General features: G+C 45.6%; 1 protein-coding gene across 2 annotated transcripts in view; it reads left to right on the forward strand.

Annotated features, from left to right (window-relative positions):
* Positions 1-5,462: 5,462 nt before the first annotated feature.
* Positions 5,463-20,807, forward strand: part of NRXN3 (neurexin 3) — a 1,356,989-nt gene continuing 1,341,644 nt past the window's right edge. For both annotated transcript variants that reach the window (XM_026651477.1, XM_029911473.1), the window contains exon 1: positions 5,463-6,171. In XM_026651477.1, the coding sequence (XP_026507262.1) occupies positions 5,463-6,171 (709 nt within the window). The remainder of the gene's footprint in view (positions 6,172-20,807) is intronic.

The raw sequence follows: 20,807 nt of genomic DNA on the forward strand, positions 1-20,807 counted from the left end.
CTCCACAGCAAGGGCGGACCCCCCTCCCAGGGCTTTTAAGCAAATGGCTCTCACCTCCTGGCATAAATAAGCTGCCCCTTAGTCTTGGCAAGATGGCTAGTGGCCAGGCAGCACTTGATGCTGACCCCTCCCCAAGAGCAGTGTTGTAGTATTCTCCCCTCTCCAACCCTGGGATTTCTGCAGCTCTTTCATTCCTGTGAGTGGGAAGTTTGAATAGCGCAAGTAGGTGTGTTTCCTGCAGCGGGTTTTCTGTGTGCGTAATGCTGAGCCGTCTGCTCAGAGTGCAGACTATATGCTTTGTCTCCGCCTTACTGTACTGAAGTCTGAAGCAGAGGGAGCACAGGTAGGTGTCAGGGTGTGGTGGGGATGATCTGCTGGACAGCGGATCCTTTCAGAGCAGCAATTCTCAAACTGTGCTCTGTGGAGCGCTTGCTAGTGGGCTGTGAAGAGCTGGCTGGCCGCTTGGGGCTGGCTCTCCACCTAATTTCCTGCTGCTAAATTGCATTAAAATAAGCTCCCAATACTCAAAAAACCTTTGAAATGTTACTTTGCCATGTGAGCAACTGCTGGAATTGGTACAGGGCTGCTATGTGATTGTGCCTGGGAGGGGAGGTGTCCAACACACAACCTCTCTCTCACCCTGGGATTCATGCTGGGAAAAAGTTTGAGGTCCCTGGAGAAGACGCATTTTAAAAAAATACTACAGTATTCTAAAGGAAGTGCAGTATCATTCTAATGGAGCTGTATTGTGTGAGGCTGTTGCTAGAGTTCTCTTTTACAAGGGGTTGTCTGATAGCCAGCTGGCCTAGGGGTCAGGCAAGGCACAGAGGGGACCCCAGCCAAGTTGTACGTGGCAGGCCTCAATCCCTCTTGAATGCTCATATTGCGCCCCTTCGAGTTCTGCCACAGCAGAGGAACAGGGTGCGAGGTAGGGGGACCCAGGTCCACCCACTCCACTGGGTCCCAACCCAGGGCCGTAGAAAGTTTGTCAAAGTGTCTGGACTAGTAATCGAGCCATCCCCAAGTTACCTTTTCCCTGGGTCGCTTCCTATCAAACCAGAGCTCTGCTGTTTGGGGCGTGGTCACTGGTTCAGAAGAGTCCACTTGGTCTGTTAACATCCTGTTCAAAGCAGCCTCTTGTAGGGCTCTCAGCTTCCCAGAGATGTGGGCGATCCGGATTCCCTGCTGCTAGAACATCTTTAAAGCTGTAGCCCCACTCCTGTCACAGCTCCCAGCACCAGCCTTGCTTCTTGGCACAGCCTGCAGCTCCTTCCCCACTTTTGCTGCTCTACCAGTGTCCTTTTAAACTATTCCTCTACTGGGAGCATGCCCTGCACATGTTGAGTGGTGGGACCTCCTTCACTCTGTATTACCCTATTATTGCCCTGGTTCCGTGTGGGGAGTGCAGACCCCATCACACATGTTAAGAGTGGAGTTTCATGCCATCAGTGTGTGTTAGGCATAGGTCTAAGTGTCAGTCTTTTAATCTCTAAAGGCCTGAATTCAAATCCTTCCTAATGCCAAAAAGGGACAGTAATTCTGGGTTTCCTCCCAGCCCCTATTGCTCTATAGTGAGAGTGGTTTACATTGGCAGAGCTGCATCAGGCCCAGGACTGGAATATCAGGGGATGCTGCAGGTCAGGATTAAGGGGCATTGGCAGAGTTCTAGGGGCAATCTTGCACAGCCCCAGCCTGCCCTATGTCTGGATGTAGACAGTCTTCCCAAAACCAGAGTTAGAACGCATAAATATCAAGAAATAACACCTGTAATTTGTCATGGCCTGACGCAATCTTCTCTCCTTCCTCTACCTAAATAAAGATGACCTTATCTTCGCTAGAAAATAGATTGAGGGGAATTGGTGATCAGAAAGTACATGGATTCCTCGCCTTGGTCAGCAGTCTGAACCCAGTGCGGCTACCTCTGACTAGTTTCCATTTTGTTGATTGTCTGGTGTCCTGTGGGAAACAAGTTGCTGGGTCTCCGCCCATTCCTTAATGGACAGGTGCTAACATTACAGAAGTCACCACCACTGTTCATGATCCCCATTGTTGCAGGGAAGGGGCCAAATATCGAATGGGCATGAGGACTGAATTTCCCCAAGAGGGGGTTCCTGCAGTTTAGGATTGAGACAGATTAGTAGGATGGATGTGAGAAGAGCTTGCTTTACTGTGGGCTGTACTGTGCCTGTTTTGTGGATATTTACCCGCTGTCGGCCTCAAGGGCTGTTGCTTCAGCACCTCTCACTAGCTCTGAAAGAGTTCATTTTTAGTCAGAAAGAGAGAGGGGTGCTTCTTCTCCTACTTCGCCCAAGAGAATCTAAAGCTACTGAGGGAGATGTTCCACCGTGGGGTCTCTGTGGGGCTGGCTGCAATGCTGAGCTTGCCTACCTCTCCCTCTCATGTTTGTTTAAAGACCGTTTAAATCTTAACAGGGAAAAGAATTCTACTGTGGCAGTGGTAAAAGTTCTAGGGAACCTTTAGCTGCTGGGAACACTTTGCTGGCTAATTTACACACGTTATTATAGTCTTAATCCTGTCTCATCAATAATTCCAGGCCTGGGTCATCACTTTCTCTCTTTCTCCCCTCCCCCCCCCCGGCCCAATAAATCGTGGGGTATTTTATTGCAGCCACTGGGGAGCACGGAGTAGAAGGGTAAACAGATGCCAGCCAGGTATCTCTGCCTGCAGTTGCTTTGCAAGGCCCAAGAATAAATGACTGAACCAATGTCTCGGTTATCGGGAGGAGAAACAATTTGAACATTTGGGTCCTTTTTTCTTTACACCTCTCTTAATGCCTCCTGCTTTCTCTCCTCCCTCAGCCTGAGCCAAGCTGTTAACAATTAAAAGGAATTATCTTCCCTCTGGTTTTGACTTGATTGTATTTGCGTTTATAGCAGTTAAGCTAACGAGCTCCAGTCAGGCAGCTGCAGGGAACGGGACTGACTTACATGGGACATTGAAAACTCACATTTCTCTGTTGCTTACAGGTTCTCTTGTAATTGATTCGTTTTGTGTTTCAAGTGACCTGTTTTTAGTGCTGGTTAAAGGTGCCAGATTGACAGCCTTGGAAAGGCCTCATGCCAGTCCCCTGAGCCATCCAGTCTAGCTTTGTACTTTTGCTGAACTTGACATGATAGTCTTTCCCTAGAGGCTCATGCCCAGCCCATGTCTATGAACAAGTCTCTGCTCTTACAGTAGCCTTTGTTTTAGCCAGTATTTTCAAACACAGAACGCACCTGAGGTTCAAATTCCCTTTAATCTGAAATAACCCTCCTACTCCAGACCCAGTCACCCACCTTCCCCCAGTAAGAATTTAATTCAACACTGGTGTAAATGGATGGAACTCCTTCTTGTTAAAGACAATCGGTGTTGCTCCCACTTCATCCTAGGAGTGAATTTGGCTCTTAGTGAGTAGCAAGCTCTTTGTAGAACCTTCAAGATTGAGACCATTATTATTTTTATTTTTAAATATTTGGGAGTGCTTGGATGCGACAGTGATGGGGCATATAAGTGCCTAGACAGACCAGCATGGTGCAGTTTCTACCATGTCAGCCAGAAGCAAAGGTTCCTGGTATAGCTGCTGGGCCTAGTTTTTAAGGGTCCTGGTTTGAGTCTCTGCACTGGTAACATGCAGGACATATGCAGCAAGTTCTAATGCTGAATGGAAAACCGATAATGGATGTCTGTTCTGTCCAGCCTCCTCAACGCTGTTCTATCTGTCATGACAGGAGGCAGAGGAACAGAAAATCTGTGCAAAATGCCTTCCCTTGGCTTGTGCTGGACCTTTCTGTTCTAAGGAATTCTAGTTTTTGCACTAAGCATTTTTTGTTTAATTACTAGAGAGGCTGTAAAGCTATTCCAGTCTGTAAATTTGATAGGACAGACCCATCCATTGTCAGTGGAGTTAACGAATTTGACCTGCTTTGGGAACAGAGATTGCAGATACAAGTTCTGTTTTGAGTTACCACTTCCATCCTAGCTCCTCCCCTCCCAAAAAATCCCAGTGTAGTTCCAGCAATGCACCCTGCAAGAGCCGGGGAGCATGTCCGAGCTCAGTAAAAACCCTGAGTTGCAATCTCCTCAATTTAGAATTATCAAGGGATTGTGGATGAGCACAGTAGTGTGATATGTTTCTGTGTGTACCAGACTAATAATTAATGCCTAATTCTGCCCTCTTTACACCTGGGCAACATTCCTATATGTTACATTTTATTTGTGGGGCCAGATTCTGCTCTTAGTTACACTGTTGTAAATCTAGAACAACTCCACTGGGTGATTGAGGTTGCTCCAATTTTACACCAGTGTAACTGAGAGCAGAATCTGACTCACAGAACCTTTGATCTCCTTGATTTGAAGGGAGGGAAGAACTTGGCCCTTTGGAAAGTTGTTAGGGTCCGCTGGTCAGTGAAGATGAAATAAACTGCCCTCTGTCAGTGTGTTAGAACTTGTAGAGGAGCCAGACTTGCTTAAAAGTTGCATGCTGTTGAAGGGGAATTTTGTGGTATTCCTGGAAACAGCATTAGTGAGTGGCCTGGTGTGGGGGTTTACCTAGCATACCTTATGTATACTATTATTACCGAGGGATGGCTTTAAACTTCTTGGAGGCAGTGTTTCTCAAGGCGAGTGGCAGGTTTTTCATTGTTCATCAGAACTTCTTAGAATTATTTATCTGCTATGATAGGGCCTGATCATGACTTGAGCATCTGCATTTCTCACTCAGGCCCTGAGAGGTCTGATGGTGTAAATAGCCCTATTACTTTGGGAGGTGAGGGGATAACTGCAGGTAGGGACATACATGAAATCCTGCCCTCTAAATAAGGAAATATTGCTCCAGGAAATGCCTGCAAATCTCAGGTTACCAACTACACTTGAGTTCTGGTGATCTGTGGGACTGACCTCTCTCTCTCTCTCCCCCACCCCCCTTGTCCTTACAGGTCCTGCAAGCTCTTTCAGTGCCAAGCGGGGAGTTATGGGTTGGATCACCATCAATGCACCCTGAAGACTGACTTTGGTTTTGCTCTCCCAATGATTATATCCTTTCTGAGTTCACCACCACCTCACTGCCATCACTGCCACAGTTGTCATCACTTCTAGGAATCTGGAATTTGAGAGTTGGCCTTTACCTCTGCACTCGCTCTCTCTTCTCACAACAACTGTCACTTTTGTGTTTTCCACCAAAACGAGACCACCTTGGGTTTTCTGCCCTTCAAGAAAGTGGATCACCTGGAGAATTCTCGCCACGCACCCCCTCCTTCTGGGATAAAGGCCTCTGGATCGTAACGGATAGCTGAGATCTTTCCTTGGAGAGGTGAATTCTCCTGGCTGATCACGTGTGCGTGCTCCCTCTGTGCTTTTCTTCTCCTCCTGTGGAATTTATCAGTTACGGTGATTTTTCCTGGGGTCCTTCTCACCAGTGCTGTGGCTTTTATATTTCTCCTAGGGAAGAGCAGGTTTTTGCAACAATGGGCTTCACTCTCCACTCTGTCTGCTTCACCCTGAAGGTGAGCTTACTGCTGGGCTCTTTACTGGGCCTCTGCCTGGGCCTGGAGTTCATGGGCCTCCCCAATCAGTGGGCCCGCTACCTCCGCTGGGATGCCAGCACCAGGAGCGACCTGAGCTTTCAGTTCAAGACCAACGTCTCGGCTGGGCTGCTCCTCTACTTTGATGATGGCGGTGTCTGCGACTTCCTCTGCTTGTCCTTGGTTGATGGGCGCATCCAGCTCCGGTTCAGTGTGGACTGTGCTGAGACCACGGTTGTCACAGAAAAGCAGGTCAATGACAGCAATTGGCACTTCCTCATGGTCAGCCGTGACCGCCTCCGGACAGTGCTGGTGCTGGATGGTGAAGCCAAGCCTGGTGAAGTGCGTCCACAGCGCCAGAACATGAACATCGTCAGTGACCTCTTTGTTGGTGGCGTTCCGTCAGACATCCGCCCTGCTGCCTTGACCCTTGATGGCATCCTGAGTGAGCCTCCATTTCAGGGATTTATCCTGGACCTGAAGTATGGCAACTCGGAACCGCAGCTGCTGGGCAACCAGGGGGTCCATCTGGACATGGAGGGGCTGTGTGAAGAGAACCCTTGCGAGAATGGCGGCACTTGTTTCCTTCTGGATGGTGAGCCACATTGTGACTGCTCTGCCACTGGATATGTTGGCAAATTCTGCTCGGAAGGTAAGAGATCACCTGCCTGATGGGTTAATTTTTCATTTAGCATGGCTGCAAAAGGCCTGGTGCCTCTATTAGTGGATCTCAAATGAGATAGAGTCCCCCTCCAAATCACAAGCACCTCCTCACCCATAGCAAAGGGGGCGGTTACATATGATGGCAGAGAGGGAATTTTTTAGATATGACACAGCATTGGGAGTTTGGGGAGAATCCTCACCACTAACTTGTTAATGGGGCTGGAGAAGGTAAGCCAATGAGTTCATGAGCACTAAGGGTTTGTAGGAGAGATGGGTCAAACCCCAAATATTTGTTTGAATTCCCCCTCCCATTCCCATAAACCGAGGAGGGGCAGGTAAAATGGGGAGCAAATGTGAACCACCCTGGTTATGGGCTTTGTGGAATCCAAACTTGACCGACAAGACTTAACAAAAATAAGGCCATCTTTGGGGTAGCTTGATAGTAGTCTGGAGAAGGCCCCTGCTCTGCCTGTGTTGCTCACACAGTAATGGCTGAGATTGTCATTTTGGTTGCTCCCAGAACCCCTGCTCAGATCGTTTTGGGGCCCGTGTGAAAGGTCTGACTGGGTTGCTTAAGCAATAAAAATGATGGAGTGTAACTACTGGATTTGATTTTTTTTTTTTCAAAATAAAACTGTACTGAGAAACAACTAAAACTTACCACAGGATAAATACCAGGACTTGTTTCTGGGTCTTCTCTTAAATGCTGTGGTAATTGGCTCTCACCAGTGGGCCCCACTGTTTTAGGTGTCCATACAGGCAAGAGACTTGGATAAAGCTCCTTAGGTTGACAGTGAGAAATCCAAAACCTTGCTGCAATATCTTTGTGAAATAGCTTTATCCCAAGATGGAGACTTGGGATGTCTTGGTTCTAAGCTGGCCAGAAATTCCCATCGATTTTAGAGTTCAAAAAACACCCTGCTTTCCTTTCACCAACCTCAAGAAGTTCCACCTAGATCTTGGGGTCCAGATCATCCTACAGGAGGGAATGTAGAAGTGTAGTTGGGGACATACACCAGATCAAGCATGTGATCCTGAGAGGTGCTAAATATCCCAAACTTCCCCTGACTTTTCTGCTGTGATTTGAGTGCTTGGCACCACTCAGGATTGGCCTGTGAATGAGAGAGAATGATTTGCTGAGCTTGGGCCTTAGAAGTTCTGAGGCTGCTGGGGTCGTGCAGTGTGATCAAGCAGTCATGTAGTATTAGTGCTGAGTATATGGGTCTGCTCCTTGTATCCTTTGTAGACCCCAAAATCCTGCTGAAGTAAATGGAAGGTTTGTAGGATAGAGGATTGCAGGATCCACACTTGCATTTGGACTCTGAAACCTAGAGAAATAAACCTCTTCCTACTTCCTGAGCTAATGGATCTAGGCTCCGCAGGGAGCTACTTTAGATATCAACAGTCTGTGGCTTTCAGCATGTCTTGAAAAATGCTGTAAGCAAGCAGGGCTTCTGCCCACCTATGGGGCAGCGCTGACAGCTCTGGACAAGGCTTGAGTGATGCAATTTCCATATTTCCTTGTGGTGAGGTATGGGAAATACATCTTCTAATGGGCAAGGGATGTGTGTAGCACAGACATCAGTGAATGCAGACAATGCTATTGTGTGTGAAATCACACGTCACACTGCCATTTGTTTCCTTTAGTGATGTATCATTTTCCTCCCAACATCCTACTTAATGATGGGGGGAGGGAAAGACATTTTGCCTTAGGGTGCTATTTTATGTATTTTTAACCCATAGTTAACCATGGTCTGATCCCTCAGGTATGATGCACTGTTCAGGGAACTTTCACCTCAGCTCTAACCTCAGAAATATCCTTAACAATTTCTTTAGCTGGTCTCATTTCCCCTGTTTGCTATTATGTCATGTGCATTTCATTTGTTTTAATTATTTTTATAAACAGTGTTGTTTTCTCCTTCCCCGTCTGCCTTCTCCCTCCACTTGACCCTGCAGCAAAGCCGTGATCCTGCAAGTGTGACCTCTAAGCCCACTGTCATTCGGTGTCACCCAGTCACCGTTACGGCATCACTGCAGGTTCTGGGAAAGAGGAGAAAGGGAGATGCAAAGCTCTAGTAAGGTGAAACAAGCAAACAAAGAATTGCCAAGAAAACGGAACAGGGAAACTAGTGAAATGTACAAAGATTTTCCTTTGACTTGGAAAATCTTTTCCTATTACAAAAAGTTCTTTTTATATCCTGAATCTGGTAAAACTTCCATTGACATCAGTGGGATAAGGACTGCAGGATTGGGCCCAGAATTTCCTATCTGCTTAATCCACTGTTGATCCACCTAGTTTTTTTGATTTGTTTGTTCATTATTGTTTCCCTCTCCCACCCCATGAAAGTGAACTTTTTGTTGCTGGAGCTAATGTTTTCTCATTAGTTTATTTCCTTATCCTGCCCTGGGATATTTGCACAAGTGTTATTGAACATGAATAATTTATTCCTGATCTCTCTTTATTTTTAAAGGAGACACACTCCCTTTTGACTGGACACCAGCAGCTGTGGATCCTTAACCCGCTTACACAATTTGTCAGCCCTTTAATTTGCATGCCTGTGTTTTCACTTGGTTGCCGATGCAGTTAGCTCATTCATTGGGAGTTGATAGGATCCAATCAATAACTTCTGTTTTAATAGCTAAATGCAATATGTACCTTTTTAATAACGAGTTCTCTTGACAGGTTTCAGGCCATTACACGACTATTGATTGATACCTGTGTCTGCAGATGGTAAAACCACAACAAACTCATTTATCATATGACCAGAGAAATAAATAAATAAAAATAGTCAGTGGAACCTACTGCTAGTGAACTGTGATGGAATGAAGCTCCATTTACAGTATCACAAATTGTTTCAGTGCAAAGCACAGCTCCAGTTATAGTGAACCTCAGCACAGAGTGTAACATTCTGTGACATGAAGAAACTATAAATCCTGTGAAAACACAGGCCTTGATGTTCAGAAAGCCATGTGGGCATTTGGTGCTGAATGTGTGTGCACAATTACCAGCATGGCACACATTGTGGCAACTGCATGTGCAAATGACCAGTGGAGTACCCTACTGGTCACTGGCTTGTGCAGATGTGTGCATACTTAAGAAAATCTGAGCATTCAAAATAAAATAAATAACGCTTTTCAATACAACTGATTCATTGAACCTGGCAACCCTGTGTGAATGTTTTGAATAGCAATTAATATGTAACTTGCTGGGTGCTGGTGGCATGGAATACTGAAGCTGAAGTCAGAGTGACCTGTCTCCCCACCACTCCTCCAATTAGCCCCTTAATTCTTGCTGGGATTAGCCTGGTGCCAATAGGCTGAAGCTCTTGTACTATTTGAATAGCACAGAAATTACTTCTCCATAGACATTTTCTTTTGTTTTCTAAACAAAAAACAACCAAAAGATTGGTGTATCTGCCTGAATAGCCACACTTGCACACTCCTGTTGGTGCTCTTGCATGCTCATGATCACATTCTCTTGCATTCACTGGTACAAATCCTCTCGTTTTGCCAAGCTCATCTGTGGAGGACAGACTTGCTGATATGCATTAGCATCAGCTCAGCATCAAATGTGTAAGAAGGAGGTCAGATACAGATCCTAGATACAGTGTAGACCTCACCCATGTTCCGGGGCTTCCTTTGGGCTCTGTGGGTGGAGGTGAACCAAAAGCATGCTTAAAAACTGTATTGACTCCCCTAATGGCTGCAGAGCCCTGAAGTGGATGCCTTCAACAGCTTCACAAAGCAATACACCAAAGCCCTTGTGCTGCCAGCAGGGGCTGTTTCTAAACGAAGCCTGAATAGGGGCCTGATTGCGCCTCTTCCCTTGATTACAGAGCAAGATTTCCTGGGGATGCTGCCTGCTGAATGACAGAGGAGCCTGTCGCTCTGTAATTATCACTCTTTTAACTGCAGAGGGAACAGCTTTCTCTATAGCCTCTTGGTTTCATTTAAAGAGACAAGGTACCACGGGGTTTATCTTCCACCTGCCTTTTTAGAGCAGCACAACCTTCCTATTCTGGGTAGATCTAATGGGAACTGCCTGGACCTCTCCTGCAGACACATGGTGCCCCTCTAGCTGCCCCAAAGTTTGTGACACTGAGGGCTGGGTTGGTACTTTGCCAGAAGCCTGCACTTAATTTGCATATACATTTACATACATTTTGTAATCAAAAACAAATGAACACGATCATAATATTTGCACTTACTTGCATCTTCCTTGATAGATGAATACAAATTGCTTGTTGTGTGAATTCACCAGCCGCAAACAGCCGCCTAGTCTCTGCGTGGCCCTTGCCCTGCAGTTACAGGGAGAGGGCAGGCAGCTCTGGGCTACACTTTGAGCAGCCCAGATCTACACCCTCTAGTGCAACACTCAGCATAAAACAGATGGTGACCAATGGCTGTAGAATAAATGTGGGGAGAGGAGTGCTATGTGCCTTTGTATGGTGCCTCTGATAGTCGGTGTGCAACTGGTGCCCTTTGGGCTGGAGGTCAGGAGGCTTGGGATGAACACTGCTTTTGCTTTGGTTTCTGATACTTTCTTCTTTCTGCTGCTCACTTCCCCCTTTCATTCTCTCTCAAGCTCGTCTTGGATTCAATTCCTTTGGCACATTATAAAATAATAATTTTCTAATCATGTTATTTTTATGTGGTGCCAGATGGGCATCAGAGAAATAAGATCTGTTAAGATCTATTAATTGAATGTTTGTAAAGTGCGGTGATGCTCCAAAGTGCAGCGTAAGCACTGTTTATTATTGCTAATAGTAAATATTAGAGATGAGCTGGAGCCACGGAGGTTCAGTTTGGATCCAACATGTCCCTAAATTCCATCTCTGATTTGTTATGAAATAGTATCCTGTATCCTTAAAAATGGAAAGGGGCCCCAACTCCCTTACACTGGGCCCTCAATGTGGAACCCGAGGGCTATATTCAGCCCCCAGAACTGATCAGAGGAGGATGGGCAGCCAGGAAATCCCCTTTCCTACTAAAATGCAGGCAGGGTGGGGGAGCCACTTAGTGGATTTCAGGGAGGAGGTTGGAATTTTTGTTTTTGTTTTTAGAATGTTGTCCTAAAGTCACTGCCTAGTACCACCTTGGGCCGGGTACATATTCATAAATGATCTGGAAAAGGGGATGAATGGTGAGGTGGCAAAATTTGCAGATACAAAATTATTTAAGGTAGTTAACTCTAAAGGAGACTGTGAAGAGTTACAAAAGGAATATCATTAAACGGTTTCCTATCTTTTTGGGCAACAAAATAACAGATGAAATCCAGTGTTGATAAATGCAAAGTAATGCACCTTGGAAAACATAATCCCAACAATACATACAAAATGATGGGGTCTAAATTAGCTGTACCTACTCAAGAAATGGATCGTGGATATTTCTCTGAAAACATCTGCTTAAGGTCAAAAAAGCTAACAATTATAGGAACCATTAGGTAAGGGATAGATAATAAAACAGAAAATATAGTAATGCCATTATAAAATTATGGTATGCCCACCCCTTGAGTACTGCTTGCAGTTTTGGGTCACCCTATCTCAAAAATTAGAAAAGCTATAATTGAATTGGAAAAGTAACAGAGAAGGTCAACAAAAATGAATAAGGGTATGGAACAGTTTCCATATGAGGAGAAATTAAAAAGACTGGGACTGTTCAGCTTAGAAAAGAGATGACTGAGGGGCAATATGACAGAGGTCTATAAAATCATGAGTGGTGTGGAGAAAGTGAGTAAGGAAGTATTATTTACCCCTTCATGTAACACATAAACCAGGGGTCACCCAATGGAATTAATAGGCTGGAAAACAAACAAAAGGAAGTACTTCTTCACACAATGCACAGTCAACCTGTGGAACTTGTTGCCAGGGGATGTTGTGAAGGCCAAAAGTATAACTGGGTTCAAAACAGAATTAGATAAATTCCTGGAGGATAGGTCCATCAATGGCTATTAGCCAAGATGGTCAGTGTTGCAACCCCATGCTCCAGGTGTACCTAAATCTCTGACTCCCAGAATCTGGGACTGGATGACAGGAAGGATCACTCAATAATTGCCCTGTTCTGTTCATTCCCTCCGAAGCATCTGGCACTGGCCACTGTTGGAAGCCAGGATACTGGGCTAGATGGACCATGGGTCTTACCCAGAATTGCCATTCTTATGGTTTCCTGCTCTGTCACAGACTTTGTGTGTGACTTGGGCAAGTCATTGATAGACTAACACAAGGGAAGTAATGCAAGGTTGGATCACTTGAGTTAATTCTGTAGTATGCATTTCTCTGTGTCTCAGCGCTGCATCTGTAAACACCTCATAAGATGTTGTGAGGTGCTTAACCCAAGATAGGGAGTGATGATGCCTGAGAAAGAAAGAACCCAGTTTGGCTCTCAGATCCCAGGCTGAGCTTGCAGTTATAAAGGAACGTATCTTGTTAACTGATCACATGTGAGCTCAGTTCTTCATCCCCTCCCCTTAGTCCACATACAGTCTTTCAAAGTTTCTCACAGGGAACCAGCAGCTCTATAAGGGGGACTCTTTCATGATTTAACCCTCTCCCCCACTTCCCCCCCCCCCAAAGCTCCTTTGTAACTAACACCTGAGATTATTAAAATGCTTTCAATTCCTTAGTAATGCCCAGTTTCCCATTCCTTGTTGATGCTGTTTTTTTACTTTCTGCCTTTCACTTAGGTTGGAACTGTGATTTTTAGCTTGGTCACCTTCAATCTGCAGACCTGACTCACTGTTGCTCTGCACCTTGCCCCGTCAGAGAAAGCAAAGTGGGTGTAAAAATGTTACTGGATCAGAAAGAGTCTGAAATCCCTTTGTCCTAGTGTGAATGACTATACAAGATGCAGGGCTATGGAGATTAAAGCCTTCTAGTTAGTTTCACATGCAGTAGCCCAAGGCTGTTTGATGTTTTACATTCCTAAAACACTGCAAGGGAAAGTAAAAATTTACTTGTAATGGTTCTTTTCCTGGTAGTTCCTATGCAATTCTCCCTTCCCCTTTTGCTTCTAATCTTTGAATTTTGTGCCTTCAACTACTTCTTAATATATAATATTTATTGTTACTTGTCCAGAGTGTGCTTCCTGCTGTGCAAAGAGCAGAGAAGTACCTTGCCCTCAAGGATCTTACAATCTAAGAGCCTGATCTTCTGCTCTTTACTCATGGGAGTAGCTCACTGATGTCATTTGAGTGAATAAAGTGAGTAGGGTTTGGCCCTAGGCACTTGACAACAGTCCTTTTTAAAGAATGGAGGAAGTGGTTCATGTGTGGATGTAGAAATTTGAACTGTGGGTTAAAAGCTGGCTTCAATATCTAGTGCTTTTGGCAGACCCCTGAGCTTCCTTGGCTGCTGCATTTATTCAGAAGCTTCTTTAGTCTCTCGGGTGGATTTTTATTTCTCCTGAGTTTGCCTCTGTACTTGAGAAAAATGACACTCTGTAAATTTTACAGATCTCTGGAGGTTCTCCACAGACATACACCTGCCTCTCTCCCACCCCTTTCACCTTCTCAGCTTTGCTGTCATGTCCAAGGTTCCTCTTGGTGCCTTTTTCATCAGGTATTTTGAAAGGAAACTTGGTTTTTTTTTGGGGTCCCAGGTTGAAGGTTATGGCTTGCTCGAAGTCCATGGCAGAGATAGCAAATAGAGAGAGAGGCTGGTGTCAGCACTCTGTGAATTTCATAGCTCAGTGGTATTTGCAGCAACATTCAGTAAGCTCCTTTCTGGATGTTTTTGAAAATGTATGGTGTCTATTCCCTGGGGAATCTAAAAAAATGGAGAGTATGTATGACTTATTTGCTTAATAAATTGCTTTAAAAAAAAGAGTACAAGGCTTGTGAAAAGAAAAAGAGAGAAACTGAGGAGATGAAATCACTTGTCTGTGACCCAGGTCAAAGAAAGAGCCTGGAAGGCAGCCAGAATTTCACAGCTTTCTCTCTCTTTTGAACTTTCCCCTTTCATAAAAAGAGGCTGTGCCTCCTGTGAGGGCTGCAGTGTAATTTATGTGTTTAGGAAATAGGGGCTAGATGAAAGGAGTGGATCAGGTGGGTCCAGGGCCGGCTCTAGGCACCAGTGTCCCAATCATGTGCTTGGGGTGGCACTTTTCAAGGGGCGGCATTCCGGCCTTTTTTTTTTTTTTTGCTTCGGTGGCAGCACTCCGCCCCTCCTCCCCTCCCCCTTTTTTTTTGCTTGGGGCGGCAAAAAACCTGGAGCCGGCCCTGGATGGGTCCTATGGGTCTTTTGATCTAGCTGGGAACCTGACTGATTAACTGTACTGGTCAAGATTTTAAAAACAAAAAGTTGATCAATAAATTTAACACAAGCCATGGGTTTGATATATTGCCACCTTGCAGCTGCAGCCTTGGATCTCACAAGCTAAGCAGGACACTGTTAGCAATTGGATGGAAGACCTCCAAGGAAAACACAGGCTGCTGCAGGAAGTGGTGAGGCTGATGCAGTAGATGGCACTCTTTCCTCTGAGTTCCTCCGGTGGGCCCTATGCAGTTTTTGGTTTTGTATTAAATGTGAGATTGAGACATTGTCCACTTGTAAACATTAAGGATCCCATGAACAAAACGTAACTCAGGTAAATAACTTCATTCTGCCTCCCTAAATTCCCCCTTCAGTTTTTGTTAAATAACATAATCTTTTTTACTTGAGGTAAAGTTTTGTGCAGTGATGCTGTCAGCTGTTAAACGGCTACCATGTTCCATCCCAGAGGTGACTGCATTCCGAGTCTGTTGTTTAAATTGTTTTGGGCTCTCTTGGTTGAGAGAAATTATAGAGATAGAATATATTATTTATTTTATTACAGTGTTCTTTGTTTTCAGTGGTACATGCACCTTGATGTTTGCTAGAATCACACACCTCCTGCTTGTGCATATTTATAGGCATATCTTCCCTGGCTGCACCATCAGGAGGACTGCTCAGGTGAGAGAGGCAAGATGCAATATTCTTGTCTGCTAACATGCATCGCAATTGGTACATTTAGTAGAATGTTTTGTTTGGTGTGTATATCAGAGAGGACTGAATTAGTCCTTTAAAATTTATAATATATTTATCGTCACACTTGCTGTGTCACGAACACCCCTGTAACAGCTTGATAATGGAATGTTCCAGCAGAGTGTGAGGCAGATCATTATTAGAAGACAAGGGAGTTTGGAACATTGAGGAACAGAAGGTATGGGTGGTCTGGCAGAGTGGTATGGAATGAACACACCAAAACAATGCTGTGTTGTGCATTGTTAAAGGATGGGTAGGATGGATGGAGTGGTTGTGTTGCGGATGGGGAGAATGAGTAAATGTGGCAGAACATGGTCCTTAATGGTTTAAACACACACTTTAAGACCTTCCAGTTATATTCACACACAAGATGCTTAAGGATCCTTGTACATATAACAATACACAATGATTAAACATTCAAATCATTGTACATGTAAACCATGATGACCCCCATGCTGCCATCTTTACTCAGGCAAAACTCTCATTGTTTTCAGTGAGAGGTTTGTGTCACTAAGGAATGAATAAAAATCCATCCAGACACTTTTAGGTTCCTGAGTCACTTCTGAAAAATTTACCTTATAGTCCCATTTTGAAAAAGTGACTCAGGCATTTAAAAGTCCAAGTTTCATTGAAAGTTAATGGGGATTAGGTGTATTTGAAAATTTATCCTAATGCCTCATTTGTTCTGTGGTATCAGGATTTGTCCCAGTGGGCCTAATTCAGGGTGAGATTTCTTATCTGGATAGCTCTACCTGTAATCATTTTTAATGATCAGATATTTAAATAACTACAAAATCATTCAGATCTTGCTTTTTTGCAAACTTTTAAGAAAAAAGGAAATTAACTGCAAAAGAAAATACATTAATGTAGTGCTAAGGTTGAGAATTTAAGAATTAAATGATGGGTTTTCCTACAATCAAAATGTCACACGGCATCCACTCAGTTGCCCCTGAGGGTTTGTGTACTCAAAGTGTGTGCAAGGCAAGGGACTGAAAGAGCTAAAGTGCTGTCAGGTTAACAATACATTTTATGTCTACATGGCACATTTTATCAGAGTATTTCTAAGCACCTCACAACTATTGAGAAATCAATCCGACTTCAGAACCCTCACCATCACACTGTGAGGTGCAAGTTATTCTCATTTAATAGATGGGAAAACTGAGGGGGGGGAAGTGAATTAGTTATTCAAGGGCACATAGTGAGATGGCGGAAAAGGTCGGATTAGAATCCAAGAGCTCTATTTCCTAATCCCTTGCTCTAAGCACTCAATTCTTTGTTTCGTGGATACTAGAAAGGCAGCACAATATTGTGGATTATAAAGAATGTGAAATTTACTTTAAATTTTAGGCCAGTAGAAGTCCTTTAAAAAAGTTAAAATCGACTAAAATAAAAACATTGCCCTGTCTTTTTTCTTTCTGATAGAATCTTCTATGTCCATCAAATTCCAGCTGTGTGACTGCTGTCCCATAATCCCATGAGTTGAAACCACCTTCAGCCAGTCACATTGCTCCCTAACTCCTGCCCGCTTGTTATGATTTTTAGATTGTGCTTGGTGGGTTCTGTAATTTTGTGTGTGTTTAAATTATCAGCGGAGAGAGAAAAGGTTTCTAGCAGCAGAACTTCCTGCTGTTTTCCATCCTCTGTTTCCACACACACGTACACTTTCAAATCTGGAAGAAAAAATACAGTTGCTTGAATAATTCTGATATAACTTGTTGTGTTTGCACTAAAACAGCAAATTTAAAATTAATTCCATGCAATTGGACACTTTACAGAGCATTCCCTCAGGATGGAGTTTAATAACCCTGCCTTTCTCTTTGCACTAGGAATGAGTGTAGGTTTGCATTTTTTTTGTCTAACCCCAGCAAACTTCTGCCTACCCCTACCTGTGCTTCTGTAAATTGACGCAGGCATCCCCTTGTGATAGGGTTGCCAATTTCCTAATTGCACAAAACCGAACACCCTAGCCCTGCCCCTTCCCTGAGGCCCTGCCCCCCGCTCACTACAGTCCCCCTCCCTCAGTGGCTCACTCTTCCCCACTCTCACTCACTTTCACTGGGCTGGGGCAGGGGTTTAGGGTGCAGGAGGGGGTGAGGGCTATGACTGGAGGTGTAGGCTCTGGGGTGGGGCCGGGGATGAGGGCTTTGGGGTGCAGGAGGAGGCTCCAGCCTGGGGGGTGGGGCTGAGGGATTCGGAGTGCAGGAGGGAGCTGCGGGTTGAGGCAGGGGGTTGGGGATGAGGGATTCAGGGTGTGGGAGAGGGCTCTGAGCTGGAGCAGGGGGTTAGGATGTGGGGGGTGAAGGCTCTGGGGTGCAGGGGGGGCTCAGGGCTGGGTCAGGAGGTTGGGGTTCGGGGTTGGGGCACAGGTTTACCTTGGGTGGCTCCCGGTCAGCGGCGCAGCAGGGCTAAGGCAGGCTGCTTGCTGTCCTGGCTCCGTGTTATGCCACGGAAGCGGCCAGCAGATCTGGCTCCTAGGTCGGGGGGAGGAGAAGGCTCCATGGCGCGCGCTGCCGGAGTGCGGAGCCAGTGCTTGGGTAGCACGTGGAGCCCTGTGGCCCTCCGCCTGGGAGCTGGACCTGCTGGCCACTTTCGGGGTGCAGCACGGTGCCCCAGGACAGGTAGGGACTAGCCTGCCTTAGTTCCGCAGCACTGCCGACCAGGCTTTTAACGGCCCGGTTGGTGGTGCTGACCAGAGCTGCCAGGGTCCCTTTTTGACTGGCTGTTCCGGTCAAAACCGGACACCTGGTCACCCTATCTTGTGTCAGTATTGCTTCCTACCTAGTATACAGTCAGTCTTATTGGAGAAATAGCTTCAGAGCTGTGAGACTTGAATGGAGCATTAAAAGCAGGACTCTTTTATGTTGGGTTCCCAGCTAAGAGTTCGATCAGAATGTGTAGAAAGCTGTGAGAGAAACAAAAGAGCTTTTAATTCTCTTGTGCATTGGATTGTTGCTTCTAGGAGAGACCATTCAGAAGAAAGCATTTCCTGAAATGACTTGGGCTTCTTTCTCTGCTCTCTTTGAACAGCTGTGGGAAGAGTATTTTGGAAGAGTTTCCTCTTCTGAAACTTCTCTGTCTTGGAAGTCTTTTGCTCCAAATCAATCTACTTTAGAGGCTGGAGGTGTTTCTAGTAGGCCCCACTTCTGGCAGCTGACATTGGCCTAGGAAATCAGCATAGTTCAGCAAACAATGGACTCCCAAATAGTCAACTTGTTCAATATGGAATTAAGATGGTGCCATCTGAGGGCATACCACTCTCTTGCTTTATTTTGAAGGTGTAATGTAGCTGGGTCAGGTTATGCACCTCATGAGAGAGACCTGAACAAAGGCTTTGGTGCCCAAAGGTGCTCTTTCACCTGCTATAGAATCACAAGATGCACTCACTTCCAATGGGCATTACGTTTTACCAGGGAGAGGCTGGGAGTGTGTCTTAGTGTAACTCCTCAGCTCAGGTTGCAGTTAGTTTCTGGTTTGGCATGTATTTTGGGAACTCTTAAAGTTAATTGAAGCTGTAGGCATCAGCCCATTTTAGTGCAGTGCATTATAGAAAACTACAAGTCCATGCTGTGAAGAGGCCCAGGACTAGAGTATCAGGAGATCTGGTGGGTCAGGATTGAGGTGCATTGGCAGTTCCATCTTGGTTCCCAGGATGTAAAAGAAGGGGGTGAGTGGCCCTTTGAACAAGTACAAGTCCTTTAGTAACTGTTTCTGGCAGCCTTTCATGAGTATACAAACAGCCAAACCACCTTTAGTTAATTTGCACACATAGCTCCTTTACACCTCTGTCTTTTAATTGTTTTTCTCTTGTGCAGTGCAGGAGCTGCCTTCAGGAGGAACATGCGCTTTCATTGTCTTTGTTCACCTCTTGCTGTTTCTTTTATCTTCCCTGCTGTTTCTGTTTTTGTTTGATTTTTCAAATGATCCATCACATTTTTATCATTTTCTAGGAATCTTAAGAGTTCACCCTGCCCTACCCTGGGGCTTTGCCATGTATTCAGCATTTTTGTTGCTGCTGCTGCTGCTGCGCACTCTGAAGCTTGTTTGCACATAGCACAGGCTGCTCCAGGATATTGTCTGTCTACCTCATGTAACTTCACAGATTTTTTTTTCCTGTTGGCCTAATAGCCACAGTAATGATCCTTCTTTCCCCTCCCAGTGTCTTTACCTCAACACCCTCCCCCGCCTCGCAAACCCACCCCGTTGCAGAAAACACAAGGAGAATAGATGAACCTTGTTGGGTGCCCTGAAACTTGGCAAACTCTGACTCTGTTTGACAACTTATTTTGGAGGGGAAGGGTGCTTTCCTCTCACCCCTCAGACCTAGCCAGGGCTCTCCTGGGGCTCTGCCCTGGAGTTTGTGATAAGTGGTGTTTTGTAGCTCTTTAAGGAGCTAGTGCTCTCTACTACCCTCCCCTCAACTTACCTGTCCCATTCTGATGTGACCCAGGCTCTGATTCACCGCTGGAGTAGGGAGCAGGGGGGGAGTGCGCTCATTGTTGGGCTGTGCCTCATTTCTTCTCCTAATGTGGCAGGATGGGAGGCTGATCTCAGGGAAGGGACTGGGGATGGGGGGGCAGGGAGGGGGGAAGATGACAGGATAATGTAACGAGAAAGCAGAACTGTCAGAGCAATCTCAGCTGGCAGAGGGAAGAGTGTCGTCGTTGTGACTGGCGAGGCTGGCTTTCCTGTGCTGGCGTTGGCAGGCAAAACTGTCTCTTTGAAGCAGAGCTTCAGGAGCCGGGGGAAGGGGAGCTGGGCTAAGCAAACAAAAATAAGAACAAAACCAAACCAAAAAAAGAAAATGGGTGAGAGAGCACCTGTCCTCTGATTGCTGCTTGTCTGAAGTGGGAAGGCCACATTGCTATGGCAAATTGACCATTAATGCACCAGCTCAGAAGGCATAGCAATACCCTCTTTGTATTTATGTCTTCAGCTACTGAAAGTTTTCAGCTACTTGGAGTGTTGTAAGCAAGACACGAGAAGTAATTCTACTGCTCTACTCCGGGCGAATTAGGCCTCAACTTGAGTATTGTGTCCAGTTCTGGGTGCCGCATTTCAGGAAGGATGTGGACAAATTGGAGAAAGTCCAGAGAAAAGCAACAAAAATGATTCAAGATCTAGAAAACATGTCTTATGAGGGAAGATTGAAAAAAATGGGTTTGTTTAGTCTGGAGAAGAGAAGACTGAGAGGGGACATGATAACAGTTTCAAGTACATAAAAGCTTGTTACAAGGAGGAGGGAGGAAAAATTATTCTCCTTAACCTCTGAGAGCAGGACAAGAAGCAATGGGCTTAAATTGCAGCAAGGGTTTAGGTTGGCCATTAGGAAAAACTTGCGAACTGTCAGGGTGGTTAAGTACTGGAATACATTGCCCAGGGCGGTTGCAGAATCTCCATCATTGGAGACATAGGCGCCGACTTTCTAATGTGCTGGGGGATGCTTGACCCCCGGCTCTGCCCCAGACCCTGCCCCCACTCCACCCCTTCCTCCAAGGCCCCACCCTACCCTGCCTCATCCCACCATGCCTCTTCCCCTCCCCCCGTTCCACCCCTTCCCCCCAGCGTGCCATGCCCTCGCTCCTCCCCCTTCCTCCCAAAGCCTCCTGCACACTGTGAAACTGCTGAT

Source organism: Terrapene carolina, unplaced genomic scaffold (genome assembly GCF_002925995.2).
Source record: "Terrapene carolina triunguis isolate 2854851 unplaced genomic scaffold, T_m_triunguis-2.0 Scaffold96, whole genome shotgun sequence".
Taxonomy (NCBI): Eukaryota; Metazoa; Chordata; order Testudines; family Emydidae; genus Terrapene; species Terrapene triunguis.